At 36.3% G+C, this 14,867-nt stretch overlaps 1 protein-coding gene across 1 annotated transcript; it reads right to left on the minus strand.

The window, feature by feature from the left end:
- Positions 1-6,401: 6,401 nt before the first annotated feature.
- LOC127087530 (pleiotropic drug resistance protein 1) lies at positions 6,402-13,038 on the minus strand. Its single transcript, XM_051028421.1, has 20 exons — positions 12,615-13,038; positions 12,395-12,515; positions 12,100-12,273; positions 11,822-11,981; positions 11,656-11,732; positions 11,513-11,566; positions 10,637-11,311; positions 10,198-10,514; positions 9,951-10,111; positions 9,722-9,825; positions 9,394-9,631; positions 9,174-9,298; positions 8,741-9,073; positions 8,343-8,633; positions 8,144-8,227; positions 7,912-8,045; positions 7,590-7,817; positions 7,304-7,475; positions 6,948-7,202; positions 6,402-6,849 (listed from the first exon to the last, which is right to left on the minus strand). Exons 1-20 carry the CDS (start codon positions 12,935-12,937, stop codon positions 6,586-6,588), a joined length of 4,290 nt encoding a protein of 1,429 aa, XP_050884378.1. The 5' UTR covers positions 12,938-13,038; the 3' UTR covers positions 6,402-6,585.
- Positions 13,039-14,867: the final 1,829 nt, after the last annotated feature.

The following is a 14,867-nucleotide window of genomic DNA, read 5'->3' on the forward strand; positions in this document are numbered from 1 at the left end:
GAAATCACAAAAGCTAGGAGGGACTCGCTTAGGGAAGATGGACCAGCAAGAGGTCAACTTCTTAACTCCCCAGCAGAGTTGCCAGCTGTCGCAACCTGAAAAATACAGTGCGCGAAAAAAACAACCGGCGAAAGAAAAAGACAGAAGAGACGCCACCGTGCGTTATTCATCCCAAAGGAGGGAAAGGAAACGCTCGAAGTAAACCTGAAAAAGGAAAGGACAAGACGGGGTCTCGCAACCAAATCTTGGGTTCGGGAGTCGGTTATGCGAAGGGAAGGTATTAGCACCCCTACGCATCCATAGTACTCTACGGGATCCACTTTTGTGGTTTTCGTCTAAAGGGTGTGGGTTTAACTAATGTGTTTATTTACTAAAAAAGGTTAAGAGAAATGACTCGCGCGGATGTCGCATCCACTGCATACGTATCTCATCTGAATATGAGAATCAGAGTCTTCGTAGCTCGGCTGACCTATGGGTTAGGGGATGTGTGCTCGCTAAGACATCGCGTCTTATGCCTACGTATCTCATCTGGAATGAGAATCAGAGCAAGCCGTAGTTTGGCTAACTACGGGGTTATGGATTGGGTTTTGGACGAACAACGTTACTACGCAATCTACCAGATGCTCGACCTTTGGAGACTTACTCGTCTGTAGTAGAAGGAGTAAACGTGTGTTATGGGTTTTAGGGTTTGGGATACTCGAGGGCAAACAAGCAGTCATTGACGAAGGAACCGCACCACATGTGGGGATATGAATACAAAACACAAAACATGTATCTCAAAGTAAAATGCCACCAAGGGGCTCAAACATTACCTCCTATCGAGGTCTTCCAGCTAAGAAAGCGATAAAGTACGAGAAAAGGAAAAAATTACCACACGGATAAAGATCCGAAGTAACAGCAGTTAGAGGAATGGGAAACCCAGGGATCCTTCCAAGCTAAACACCATCAAAGAAAGTGAGTCAGTACAGGTAATCAGAATGAAACCTCCAGGGGTATCCCACAAATAAAGTGGAAAATCACGCAAGTTATCCCTGCAAAAGTCATGTGAGCCCTCACAAAAACTCAACAAACAGGTTAGAGACAAAAAAATAGGGTAATCAAGGGTTGCCCCCAAATCAAAATGTAACCACATGAATCATGCCATTAAAATTCACAAAAAGCTCACAAAAAGCAACCAAGGGTAGGAGGCCTAAACCTCTTGTCAAACACATGCATCAAAAGGGTATCAAATTCACCCATAATACCTCATACATTTAGAGCATTCAAATTAAAGGCATAAAGATGATGGATATAGGGCAAACATGATCGGAGAACTTGATTGAAATTGAGTTGTACCCGTGAGGTTTACAAAACAATCTTTAGGGTTTATGTGAGGCAGAGGTGATTCTGTGCAGTTGAGTTCCCTTCAGGGTTTGGAGGCTGCTCTGAACTCTGTTAGTTCTTCTCTCACTATCTTTTTCCTTAGGGTTTTGTTCCAAGGAATCCTCAGAGTATTTTGCTTCTCTTCCTTCTTCTATCTCTTCTGTGTGACTCCAAGTGTGTTTTCCTCTACTGAAACTTCAGTATTTATAGACTGATTTTCGTGGGTAGTGGGCTCAAATGAGGGAGACCCAAGTCCAAAAAAAAAAATTGTTATATTTTTTTTTTTTTTTTTTTTTAACTTTATTTTCTTTTTTTTTGATTTTTTTTTTTTTTGATTTTTTTTTTCAGGAAAAATGAAGGGTAAATTTTGGGGTATTACACCAAGCCAGGAAGAAGATCCACTATCAGCAGTATTAATTCAGAGTTAAACTCCCCCGTTTACAACTCTTCACTTAATCCCTATCCAATGCAATCTATACCTAGGAACTCCTAGATAAAAACCTCCAGTTTCCATTCCTATCACTACAAATACAATGTAATGCTAAACAACTTGAACTTGCTTCACAACTTCGTTCAAGCACATAATCACTCTTGCCTACAGGCTTTGAGTTACAAATACTCTCAGCTTTGACCACTGAGAAACACATGGTAACCTTCCCACAGATTGGGAGGTTTACCTCACACACACCCCTAAATTTTCATTCCATGAGGCTTACAAATACTAGGTTACAATATGCTATTTATAACCTAATCACCCAACTGGATTTGGGCCTTCAGAAATCGCAGCAAACTTCTCCTTTGCTGTTACAAATACATCAGAAAATTTCTGCTACAAACAAGGTCTTCAATCCTAAAATCTCTCCATATATATCTCCATATTTGGAGCCTATATATCTTCTGATTGAGTCTTTAAAACCTCCACATGGCAGTTAGGATATTCACCAAATATCCTCACTAATCCCAGAATATATACTGAATTAATTAATTCAGTTTTCTACACATGTGCGATGTCACAGACATGATGTCGTGACATCGTACATGACATGTTGGTCTAGATGTTGAACTTCTTCAACCCAACATATTAAAACAACAGAGATGATTACATTATTTGTTTTACAAAATTAATGCCAATCCTAAGGTATTAACAACATGAGATTGAAGGTCAACCAGCAGATATTTGCTTCCAGTCATGTGTCTGGAGCATCCATTGTCAAAGTACCAATCTTCTTTAGCTGAGACTCTGAAGGAAGTGTGAGCTATCAAGATAGTAGCACCAACCCTAGGAGCCCACTGTTTTCTGTGTTGTTTGAGTCTAGGTTGATGAGTAGGACTGGGATAACCATACAGCCTAAAACAGAATGGTTTTATGTGACCAAATTTCCCACAGTAATGGCATCTCCATCTTTGGTATTTTCCTTCTGAGTGCTTATGTTGTCTTCCCTTGTGACGCTGAGACACCTGATGCGACATCTTTGGTTTGCTATCAGAGGGACTACAATCAGGAGACGATTCATTGAACCCAAGGCCAGTCATGTCTCTTGTCATCTTTCCAGCCTGAAGGATTTTGTTTAAGGTGTCAGATCCACTATTTAGCATTCTGACAGACTTAGTCATCTTAACCAGTTTGGAATTCAGAAACACGACTTCAATCTTCAAATTAGAAATGGTTTCTAAGTGTTTTGTCTTCTCATCCTCTAGTTGGGTTATTAGTTTCTTCTGCTTCTCCACTTGTTGACACACTTCTTCACTTTTGAAACACAACTTCCTGTAAGAAGTAGCTAATTCATCAAAGGTTAATTCATCATCACTGGAATCTTCATCAGGATCACATCTCCCAGTCAAGGCAATCACAAGATTGGCAGATTCTCCTTCTGTTTCACTTTCAGAGTCATCATCAGACCAAGTAGCAACAAGACTCTTCTTCTATTTCTTGAGATAGGTCCCACATTCAGCTCTAATGTGACCATACCCTTCACATTCATGGCACTGAATTCCTTTGCTCTGTTTGAATTTTTCTTCAGATCTTGTTCTTCTTCCAGCATCATTGGACCTACTAATGTCAAATGAGTTGTTTTTGACATTAGACTTTGACTTTACATCCATTCTCTTAAGGATTTTGTTGAATTGTCTTCCAAGTAGCACTAAGTCATTTGACATACCTTCATCAGTATCCTGACTACTTTCTTCCTTTTTATCTTCAGCGTCGGACATAGAGGCTATGCTTTTGACTTTCTTTTCAGATCCATCACTCATTCCCAACTCGAAAGTTTGGAGGGATCCAATTAGCTCATCCACTCTCATCTTGCAGATATCTTGAGATTCTTTTATGGCTGTCACTTTCATGGAAAATCTTTTGGGAAGTGACCTGAGAATTTTCCTCACAAGTTTCTCATCTGACATCTTCTTTCCCAGGGCACCTGAAGAATTAATAATCTCAAGAATATTCATATGGAAATCATGAATACTCTCATCTTCTTTCATCCTCTAATTTTCAATTGGTAGTAAGCAACTACAATCTAGACATCTTCACTCTAGAGGTACCTTCATGAGTGGTTTTGAGAATATCCCAAGCATCTTTAGCCACCTCACAATTGTTCACCAGTCTGAAGATGTTCTTATCAATCCCATTGAATATAGCATTCAACGCTTTAGAGTTTCCAAGAGCTAGTTCATCCTCCTCCTTGGTCCATTCTTCCTTAGGCTTCTTATCAGTTGTAACTTTTCCATCCTCAGTAGTGAAAGGATGTTTCCAGCCTGTTAGAACAACTTTCCAAGCCTTATTGTCCAAATATTTCAAGAAGGCTACCATTCGAGGTTTTCAATAATCATAGTTGGATCCATCCAGAATTAGGGGTCTGTTTATAGATCCCCCGTCTCTGTCCATAGTACCAGAAAGTAACGTCCCAAGATCTCACCCAGAACCAGAGCAGGATGCCTGCTCTGATACCAATTGAAATTCTGGTATCAGATATGAGATGTCGAAGGTAATGTCACGACACTAATATCTGAACAACAGATGAAATATGAACAGAATAAAAATCATTAAACAATTGAAAAACGACACAAGCAATTGTTAACCCAGTTCGGTGCAAACACACCTACGTCTGGGGGCTACCAAGCCAAGAAGGAAATCCACTAAACAGAATTAGTTCAAAGACTCTCAGCAAACAACTTCAAGTTACAGTCTTTTCACCTAATCTCTACCCGTGTGATTTCTATCTAAGAACTCTTAAACAAGAGACCCTACTCACTCCCCCTCAATCACAGCAGTGATTCTAGAGCAAATACCAAAAAGAAAGAAGACACACTTCAATGACACACACTTGATCTTGCTTAAAAGCTTCAATCAAGTAAACAAATACACTCATACTTCAAAGCTTAGAGTGAACAAATTACAACTCAAACACTCAGTCAAATTCACACATCAACAAGATGGATGAATGGCTCACAATTCACAAACTCACACAAGACTAAAACCCTAATCCTCACTCACTTCACGTTCGTATATTCTTCTGTTTAAAACAGGGTTTACAAAGTCTTTAAATAGAAGCTTTCTAAATGGGCATGGGCAGCATGAAACCCTAATTTTATTTATTGTATATTTTCTAAGAAATAGCAACTAATCATTCCTTTTAGGGAGACAGAATATTTTGGCTTTAAATAGAATTACTCCTTGAATAACGCATGCAATCTCCACATAAGCACACAAAGACTTGCATGAAAAGCGCAACAACAAAATACATAATATTCAGACTGAATGTTCTGTATGCACATGTTGTAGCATCGGGTCTGACATCTTGAATAAATTCTGCACAGCCATATTAAACAACCTGCAGAAAGCTGATATCACATGTCAAGACTACAAGCGTGACATCTTGCAATAACACTAAGTTTTACCAAAATTGATGTCAATCCATAGAACCAACAATTGTGATAGTCATTGGAACACAGTTATTCGGATTCTCATATATATAGAGCATGCACCAAGAAGAGGACTATTACATGAAGATAAGAGTAATGTTAAAATCACTTGTTATTCATATGTAGGTTGGGCTGGATCACTGTAGGATAGGAGATCCACTTCTATATATTGTCTTCTTATTAGAGAAAATATGATCTCATGAAGAAGAAAAAAACAAAACACAATTGCACTTTCTAGTGCTGAAGCTGAATACCGTGTCATGGTAATAACTTTAAAGGAGCACACATGGCTTAAAAATACACTCTTAGAGCTCATGTTGAAAGATCTTCATGCCATATAACTCATATGCGACAATCATGCGGCACTCCACATTACATCCAATATGATTTTTCATGAACTAACCAAACACATAGAAATAGGCTCTAATTATGTAAAAGACAAGATACTTTTAGGAGAAATAACCACATATTTCGTCAAGTCCGAAGACCAATTGGTTGATATGTTTACAAACTCTCTCAGAGATTCTCGAGTGGATTACATTTGTAAGAAGCTCAACTCATATGACATATATGATCCCGCTTGAGAGGAAGTATTAAGAATCAATCATCATCAATGTATATCAATTAGAATCAATTGTAATTATTGTATTATCTTATTGTATACAACTCATACAAATAAAAATATATCCTAGTATGATCTCATTAGACACACAATATTATAAAATAAAATAAAATAAAACTCTTTCAATAGATGATTTGCAAAGTTGTGAAGCATAAATCAATTTGAAGGAGAATTCTAGTAGATACAAGACAATTGATAAGCTAAGGGAAGGTGAACCAAATGCTACATTTGGCCTATAGCTAAAGTGAGAAATGAAGCTGACCTGATTAGTTGAAACATGTTTGCCTTTATGCTTAGAGTTACTCTTAACTAGTTGAGTTAAATAAATGATGGCCTCATACTGTTCTTAGGGTGGAGTTTTATCCTCCAAAAGGGTGAATTAAAAAAGTACAAAGTACTATTGACAGTTAAGGCATGTCTTCTTGCATGCAGATTCAGCATTAAGAATGAATATCAATTATCAAGAGAAGGAATAGAGAATTAAAAACTCAAGCGATTCTAAAAACAAAAGTACTCTCATTCATATGCTTTTACAATAAGCTGCAAATTAGCAGTAAGGTGAAATAAGATTCCTATCAACCACAGCAAGGATGATAGATACAAGTATGAGTAAATGAAAATTTGGGAGAAAAAAAATTAATAATACAAAGAATCCTTGTTGTTTGAGAAAGAGTAGAAATCTATCTCTTTTGGAAGTTGAAGGATTTGATAGCAACGGCGAAAATAAATGCAAAGAGAACAGCAATACCGGCAACCACAATTGCGCACTCTCCTATGAAGTCATGTTTGATACCAAAATAGTCTTCAAGGAAAATTTTCACCTCCTTTCCGCTTTCACTAGTCATACGAGTAGTTATGTCTCCAAATTGAGATGCAACCAATCCGTAGATGGTCCATGCAACTGGACATGCCCAGTAGTACCATCTCCACCATACTGGAATGCTCTGTTATCAAAAGGTAAGAAGAACAAAAACACAATAATTAGCAATAATAGAATATAAATTCATTATTTCAAACAGTCTTTCTGAATACTAATACTTACAGGTCTTGGGACGACGAATCCTGAAAAGAGGTTCCAAATTGCATAAAATGCAGCAGCCACGATAGAAGCAACGTGATGGTTTGGTGTCACTGCCACAGCCATCATACCGTAGAAGGTAAAGTAGAGCAATGTGAAGTACATAAAGAACAGATACCAAAGGAATTTCTCTGCGGTCCAGTCAAATCCGATCATGGCATAGACTATAACTCCATATACCACAGCTTGAGCAAAGACATAAGGTAGCTCTACCAAAATCTGTGACGAAAAGGGTGGTGTTAATATCAGAAGTTTTAGTTTGCATATTAAATTAAGTAGAGAATAAGTCAGTAGATTAAACGATGATTACAATTAATTACCTGTGAAATTGCATAGGGTAAGGCAGAATACATTCCAGCAGCTTTTTCTCGATAAAATACAGTTCTTTCAACCGCAACCACTGGCTGCACGGAAGAAGAATTTTGTACTCCAAGGAAAAGAACAGCAGTATACATTGAACCCACAGCATTCAACAGGTCTTGTCTACTTGCGCTGCAAGACACCAAAAGGTATTAGAAATTTGAATGTAAATAAACAGAGATTAGCAAATATAATGTTTGGTGAATAATATGGAATTATTTTTTGATTATCAATAGTTTGACTTACTGTTTGCCGCCGAGGTCCCAAAACATTGTTCCAAACATCAAGCCTATGAATGTAGTGAAGAAAAACCTCACGGCAGTGTATGGTGGATTACGCCAATATGACCAACGTTGCTTCCATAAGCAGGCCTGGCATTGGACCAAGAAGGACTGCGAGAATTGAGTAGGGAAATGAAGATCATTTGAACCAGGAGCAGGCTGGCCAAGTTCTTGTATAAGTTGTTTGTTTCTCCTGAAAAGCCATACAGAACAGTATAAGCATGTTGCAAACATGATGGGAATAGCAACTATAGTTAATAGATTCATATCCATATGCACTAGTGTACCTATATAGATCTGAATTTTTGTACAAGTTGGTAAAATCTACACCCAAATTAAATTCTTGTGCTGTAGTTGTAACTTCCAACATCCATGTTGCTGGGTTATATCCGTCTTTGATTTTACTCACACCTTCAATACTCTGGACAAAGAAAGTTATTTGAAAACTTTAGTAACTAATTACAATCAAGTAATAGAGACATTCAGTTGAGTAAATTTTAAACTAAAGTGGGATCCTACCTCAAAATACTTGATCAAATGAACAGAATGACGACCAAGTGGTCCAACGTATATTTCTTGCCCTCCACGTTTCATAAGGAATAGCTAGAATTGCATATGAATAATATGTCAGATTCAAGTATAATAGAGAGGAAAACAACTATAAAAGGTAACTTCATTTGTCATTAGTATTTATTTGTTATAACCCTTCACTACATACCTCATCAAATGCTTCAAATATGTCAATACTAGGCTGATGGATGGTACACACGACTGTTCTTCCTGTGTCCACTGTGTTCCTTACAGTTCTCATAACAATTGCAGCAGCTCTAGCATCTAAACCAGACGTAGGCTCATCCATGAAAATTATAGATGGATTAGCCACTAGTTCGACTGCAATAGTAAGTCTCTTGCGCTGTTCAGTTGAGAGACCACTCACGCCAGGCAAACCAACCAGGGAGTTCCTCAACGGGTTCAGCTCCACGAGGTCCATGACTTCATCAATAAACATCTGCAACCATTTGTAATGTCCTTAAAGTCAGAACAATCAACCTCAAGTAGATTAGGAGAAATGAAACCTTAAATGGCATAGTTCTTGTGCTGCAAGTATTAACTGACCTTTCTGGTCTTGGAATCAACTCCTGAAGGTAAACGAAGCCATGCTGAGTAAAGCAGGGACTCATAAACTGTTACATGAGGTGAATGGATATCATTCTGCTCACAGTAGCCAGAGATTCTAGCAAATGTTTCCTGCTTTTTTGGGTAACCAGAAACCTTGATGTCTCCATCAATATATCCACCTGTTTTCCTACCAGCCAGAACATCCATCAGAGTTGTCTTTCCGGCTCCACTTACACCCATCAAAGCTGTGAGAACACCAGGCCTGAATGCACCACTGACACCCTTCAAAAGTACTAATCTGTCCTCTGAAACACCTTGTTCCTTCATTTCCTGTCAGATGAAATTGAAGTTAGAAAAATTCTCTGTCGGACTAAACATGAGTGTAGTTAGATATCCAAATGCCGAATGTATCACTTCGTGTGAATCTTACCGCTGGCATATCAACAGAGTATACAATATCATCAAAAGTGATAGAATGTGGTTCAAATGGAAGAACCATTCCTTTCTTCCTTCCATGGCTGGACTCTGTAACAGAATCTCCTCTTCCTGAACTTTCTGAAAGGCAATAGAAAAATAATTCAGCTACTAAACTTTCTGAAGAACATATGTTTGCTTTCATGAGGGATATGCATATAATCAAGAAAGCTCACCTATGCGTGGTAATTCAACTTCTTGTACGGTCCTATCATTAGAAGAATCATCTTCTGAATCTTCTGGTATTGTTGCTTGAGGCTTATCAAATGGGCCTAGTACAGCGAGAGCCACACCAAACATCAAGTTGAAAAGGAACACAAATCCAGCCAATCCCGCGATGCCTATCCAGTACCAATATGCATGTGGGAAGAACCCGCGGGTTTCGAGATATAGTTTTCCCAAATCATCAGTAGCCTATAGTTAAGTACATAAAATAAATCAGGCTTGTAAATTTCTCAATCAAAAAGTATGTGTATAAAGTTGCAAGCAAGCTCAAGAAATTACATTGTGCCAACTGTGTCCAAGAAATTCATTGGCCATCAAAGCATTTTGCCCATACATCAAAGGTGAGATCCAGTAACCCCAAATCCACCACTTCTTGATATCCTCTGTTACATTAGCAAGAACATTGAATAAGCATCAATTAACTAAGGTTTCATTTCCTCACAAGAAATAAGTTAAGCAAGTTTTTTTCATTTTTGGTTAAAATATAATGTTAGTCAATTTAACTTACTTTTTGAGAGAATGAAGCCACCCAATGCAAGAAATGTGAGAATTGCAAAGGAACCAAATGTGTTGGCTACAATCATGTTTCTACCAAGTGCTGCGATGGCTCGGAACAATCCAGAAGCCACCTGACCCAGGAAAATCACTACAAGGAACTGCTTGAGCAACCTGCCCAAAATTCAAGACTTCACATCATTAGTAACATGCAAATGCAAACTAGATGCTCCAAACTGAATAAAAGAAACTTATTTTACCTCCCAACATTTGGATCAAATCCAATAACATAGTAGGTAAGAAACACCCAAAGAGAAGCTTCCATTAAAGTAATAGGAATCTTGAGAATCCACGCAGGAATAGCATATGCCCATGAGGGATAAAATAGAAGGTCTCGTTGCTTGTAGAAGACAGGAAGCTTAGCGATGGTCATAGAAATCTCAGACAATCCATTAAACATAATCGTTATAAGTGTGAAAAATAAAGCACCGGCATAAACACCCGCATCATCCTGATTATCATGGTGCATTTCAGTCCGTAGAAACAGTGTCATTGAAATCAACGCCATGATGAAAAGCTGTAAACAAAACATCAAGAGGAGAATGAAAAGTCAAAATCATAATAATCGTGAATGAATGAATAAATGAAAAAAGAGTGGCAATTTACTTAATTATATAAAAGACGTAGATAGACTCCAACCTGAGTTAGCTTGAAGATGTAAACAAATGAATTCCTTTTCATGAGCAAATACTCTCTTGAGAAGTTAGCCTTTAAGAGCTCCTTTTTGTTAAGACCGTACTCTTTGGTGGTCAAAGCAGCTGGATGGCTTTTTGTCTTGTCAAATGGAACAGAAAGCTCCTCAGCAAGTTTCCTACCAATGTGGAATGATTGAAACGCCTCAGCGAATTGAGTAACAGTTACAAATCTGTATGGTTGGTCTCTGCGCACCCAGTACTGTGCTTGATCCTTTTTTGAAGTTACTTCTTGAAGAAAGTCAGCAGCACCTTTCCTTTCAGGACATTTGAAACCCATAGATTCAAAAAAGTCGAGAACATATTCACGGGGGCCATGGTACACAACTTGGCCATCAGAGATTAGGATAATGTCATCAAAAAGATCATAAGTCTCAGGTGCTGGCTGGAGCAGTGATATAACTGTTGTTCCATTCATAATATGAACATATTGCCTCAGAGAGTTCACAATCTGAAAAGTTGTGGAACTGTCAAGCCCAGTTGAAATTTCATCCATGAACAAAGCATTTGCTGGTCCAACCAACAGCTCTCCTGTAGTGACACGCTTCCTTTGTCCTCCAGAGATACCACGCAACATTTCGTCCCCCACCATGGTATCAGCACATATATCCAACCCCAAAATCTGCATATTTATACAATATAAAACTTAATATCTTTGGCTTATAAGAAAACTCAACATAAAACATGGAACATAACTTTACTATGGCATGCAAGGACATTGTTAATTGGGAGCAACCATTAAAATATGCAATACGAACTTCGGACAATGTTCATTTTGGTATACAGCCTAGTACAAAATTTATCATGCCAATGAGAGTATTACCTTCAGTACATAATCCGTTGAAATGCTTGACTCCTGACCTTCAGTTGCAATTGCCTGTAACATCAAATACAATTAGATATGCAAAGATAGTATAATATATTCAATGACTATTTCAAGATTGATGATAGCTTCTCTATGTATACCTTCATGTAGACATCAATATCTGGATCAGGCTTGATATTTGCTGCCTTCTCTCTTCTAGATAGCTCAGATAACATGTCTGTAGATCCCAAAAATAGTAACAGGTCAAGCTTAAGCCACATCCCAAACTAGATTTTGAAAACATTAAACTGGTAAAAATTGACTAACCATAACGCGATCCAACTCCTTGGCATCTTGCTGAGAAAGCCAAGGTTTCTCTCACAGTCATTTCTCCAATATGAACATCATGCTGGCTGATATAGGCAGAAGTTCTTTGAGGTACAAACTCATTCAGTCCATGTCCATTGTAAGTCACACTCCCAGTTAGCTGTATGAATTAAACATCAGTATCCAAATTAGATAATCTTAAATATTAAGTTTCATTTTCTTAGCTACATATGAATTGTTTGATGATGACGATGATACTAAAGGGAGATTCAACTTACCTGAAGACTTGGATCAAGCTTTCCTGATAAGGCTAAAAGGAGTGTAGTCTTTCCTGAACCAGGAGGACCTAAAAGTAGTGTCATCCTACGAGGTTTAATAGTTCCACTAACATCTTTAAGAATTGCAACATGTCTCTTTTTGCTTGGGATAATATGAAGAACATTCAATAAACTCTGAAACAAGACCAAACAAAGAAAGATTTTTACTTATGAGGTCCAACTTCAACTGAAAAAGCTAAACAATTACAGAACAAAAAAAAGAAAAAACCTTGAATCAATTCTAATCACTCCTTACCTCTACAACATTAGTAATGGCATTAATGAAACTAGGCAAAGCTCTCCCTCCCGCAAAAGCTTCAGCATCAATTTTCAAGTTCTGATATCGAACTTCAATTGTGGGAATATCAAGTCCAACTCTATAATAATAGTAAGCAAAAAAACACAAAACATGATGAGTTATGAGAGAATTTAGATTAGAACAAAAGAAAGCAAAGAAGGAGGAATAGTTAAGTTACCTATCAACTCTTTCCTTGACCTTCAAGAGAAACCTTTCATTATCCTCTTCAGCAACCTTAACCAGCCTCTCCAAAAGCTTCTGCTTCTCTTGAAATCCAATACCAGTAACATCAACTTCATTGGCAACTCCATGAGAAGCGGTTAAGAGACCTTTTCTCAAACGGTTGTAAGTAGGTAGTTTTTCAAGTGCAGCCCATTTAAGAGCTTCTTCATCATCTTCTTCACGAGATGATTTAGAGAAAACCTCAACGCCACTGTTTCTCCATAGTGTTGAACTTCGAGCACGTAAACTGTTGGTTGCTCTGTATATATCCCCTTCCATTCAACAAAGCAAGTGTATAACAACAAGACAGCACAGCGAAAGAATGAAAGAATGGTGAAGTGATAAAAAGATAGAGAGAACTTGTGGTGATGAATATAGAATGGGAAAATATGTATGTATATATATGTTTGATTGAAAGAAGAGGCGGCTTAAAGTAGTCAAAGATTGAATAGTTTAGTAGTGAATTGTCTAAAAGGAAGACGAGGTCAAACAAAGAAGGAGGAAATTTCCTTCTTGGAGTTAAGGTGCAACTAGAAGCGGGACCCATGTCCGCAATAAAGTGGGAAGGGAACTCAATACAAGAGAATGCCATAAAGAAAAGGAATTGAATACTATGCCTTCTGGTTTGTTGATATGGCTGCTCTCAATGTTACCATCACGACTTTTCAAGTGAAAATGATCCTATGAAGCAATCTTGAATGCTTGTGTGCCTCAATAATGCACAGTTTGAGTACACCGAAGAATTACCCCATGAGTTAAAATCTCAAGCATCGGTTGATTACGGTGTTTTTCATGGTTGGACAAGTGAATTCAATTTTTTTATTTTTAAAAGCGATATCTAAACAATTTTTTTTATAAAAGCAATTGTTTAAAATAAGAGATATGTTATTTCTACACCCAAATTGATACATCAATGCTTAGACCAAACAATATTCATCGTATTTATGAGGTGAACAGTGTTTTTTTAATAAAATAATATTAAAAAAAATTAAAAAAAATTTATTTCATAATAAAAATATAATATTTGTCATTAACCAATTTTATTATTCTATTAACCACAAAATATATGTTATTAAAAAAGTACTTTTCTAATATCTTATTAATCAATTTCACTATTTTATTAATCAATAAAACAAATAATATTAACCAAATTCTGATATTAATTTATAAATTAATGTCAGAACTTGATTAATATTATCTCTTTTATTGGTTAATGAAATAGTGAAGTCGGTTAATAAGCTAGTTTAAGGGAAATAGGTGGTTAATAATATATATTTTTATGATTAATGTAATAATAAAATGATTTAATTGATATACTATGTCAGTGTAAAAGATTTTACAATGTCAATTAATCCTATCCGTTGGATATTGAAATAAATTTGACTTTTATTTTAAAAACCTATAAAGTAATGCAAACTGGTAATAGTGATGAATCGTATAAATCTTTTTACATTGACATACATAGTAATTAATCCCATAATAAAATTGATTAATAATAAATATTATATTTTTATTATAAAATTAATTTTTTTAAAAATATTTTTTATTTAAAATAAATATTTAATATTATTTTATTAATAAAATACTGTTCACCTTAAAGTATTGGAGTAACAATTTGGGAGTAGGAATAGCATAACTCTTAAAATAATTTATTATTATTATTATTATATTATTCTTTGTAATGATTGGATTGAGAATGAATTTGTTATCATTAAATAAGATACTTGTAGAATTAATAAATTAAAATTTTATATGGAAAATATTATTTAAATTTCTAATCATCCTTTGTTTTTTTTAAAATATTTAATTTGGTCTAAGTAAGGGAAAAAGTAAATAAGACTAACATGACATTGACTTGTTTCTAAAATTAATTAAAATTAAATGAAAACATTATATAATTGGTTATATATTTTTTTAATGTGATTAATAGGATGATTCTACTGACTAGGGAAACAAGTTTTCTCAAAAACAAAAGTGGGCCAGATCTAGTGACGACATCAGAAGGAAACGATGGTATGCGATTGCGTTTTCCTTCTTCTACCTTTTTTCACTGTCTGACCTTCTTCTTTCAGTTTCCCAGTAAATCCCCTCTCTATTTATTATTCATCTGCTGTCAGTTACTTAGAGAAAAGAAACCATAATAATAACATTACAATTTATAGGTCCCAATTTTTTTTATTGCTAACCGTGAGATAAAGAAAGGTTTGTT

This window comes from Lathyrus oleraceus, chromosome 5 (genome assembly GCF_024323335.1).
Source record: "Lathyrus oleraceus cultivar Zhongwan6 chromosome 5, CAAS_Psat_ZW6_1.0, whole genome shotgun sequence".
NCBI lineage: Eukaryota > Viridiplantae > Streptophyta > Magnoliopsida > Fabales > Fabaceae > Lathyrus > Lathyrus oleraceus.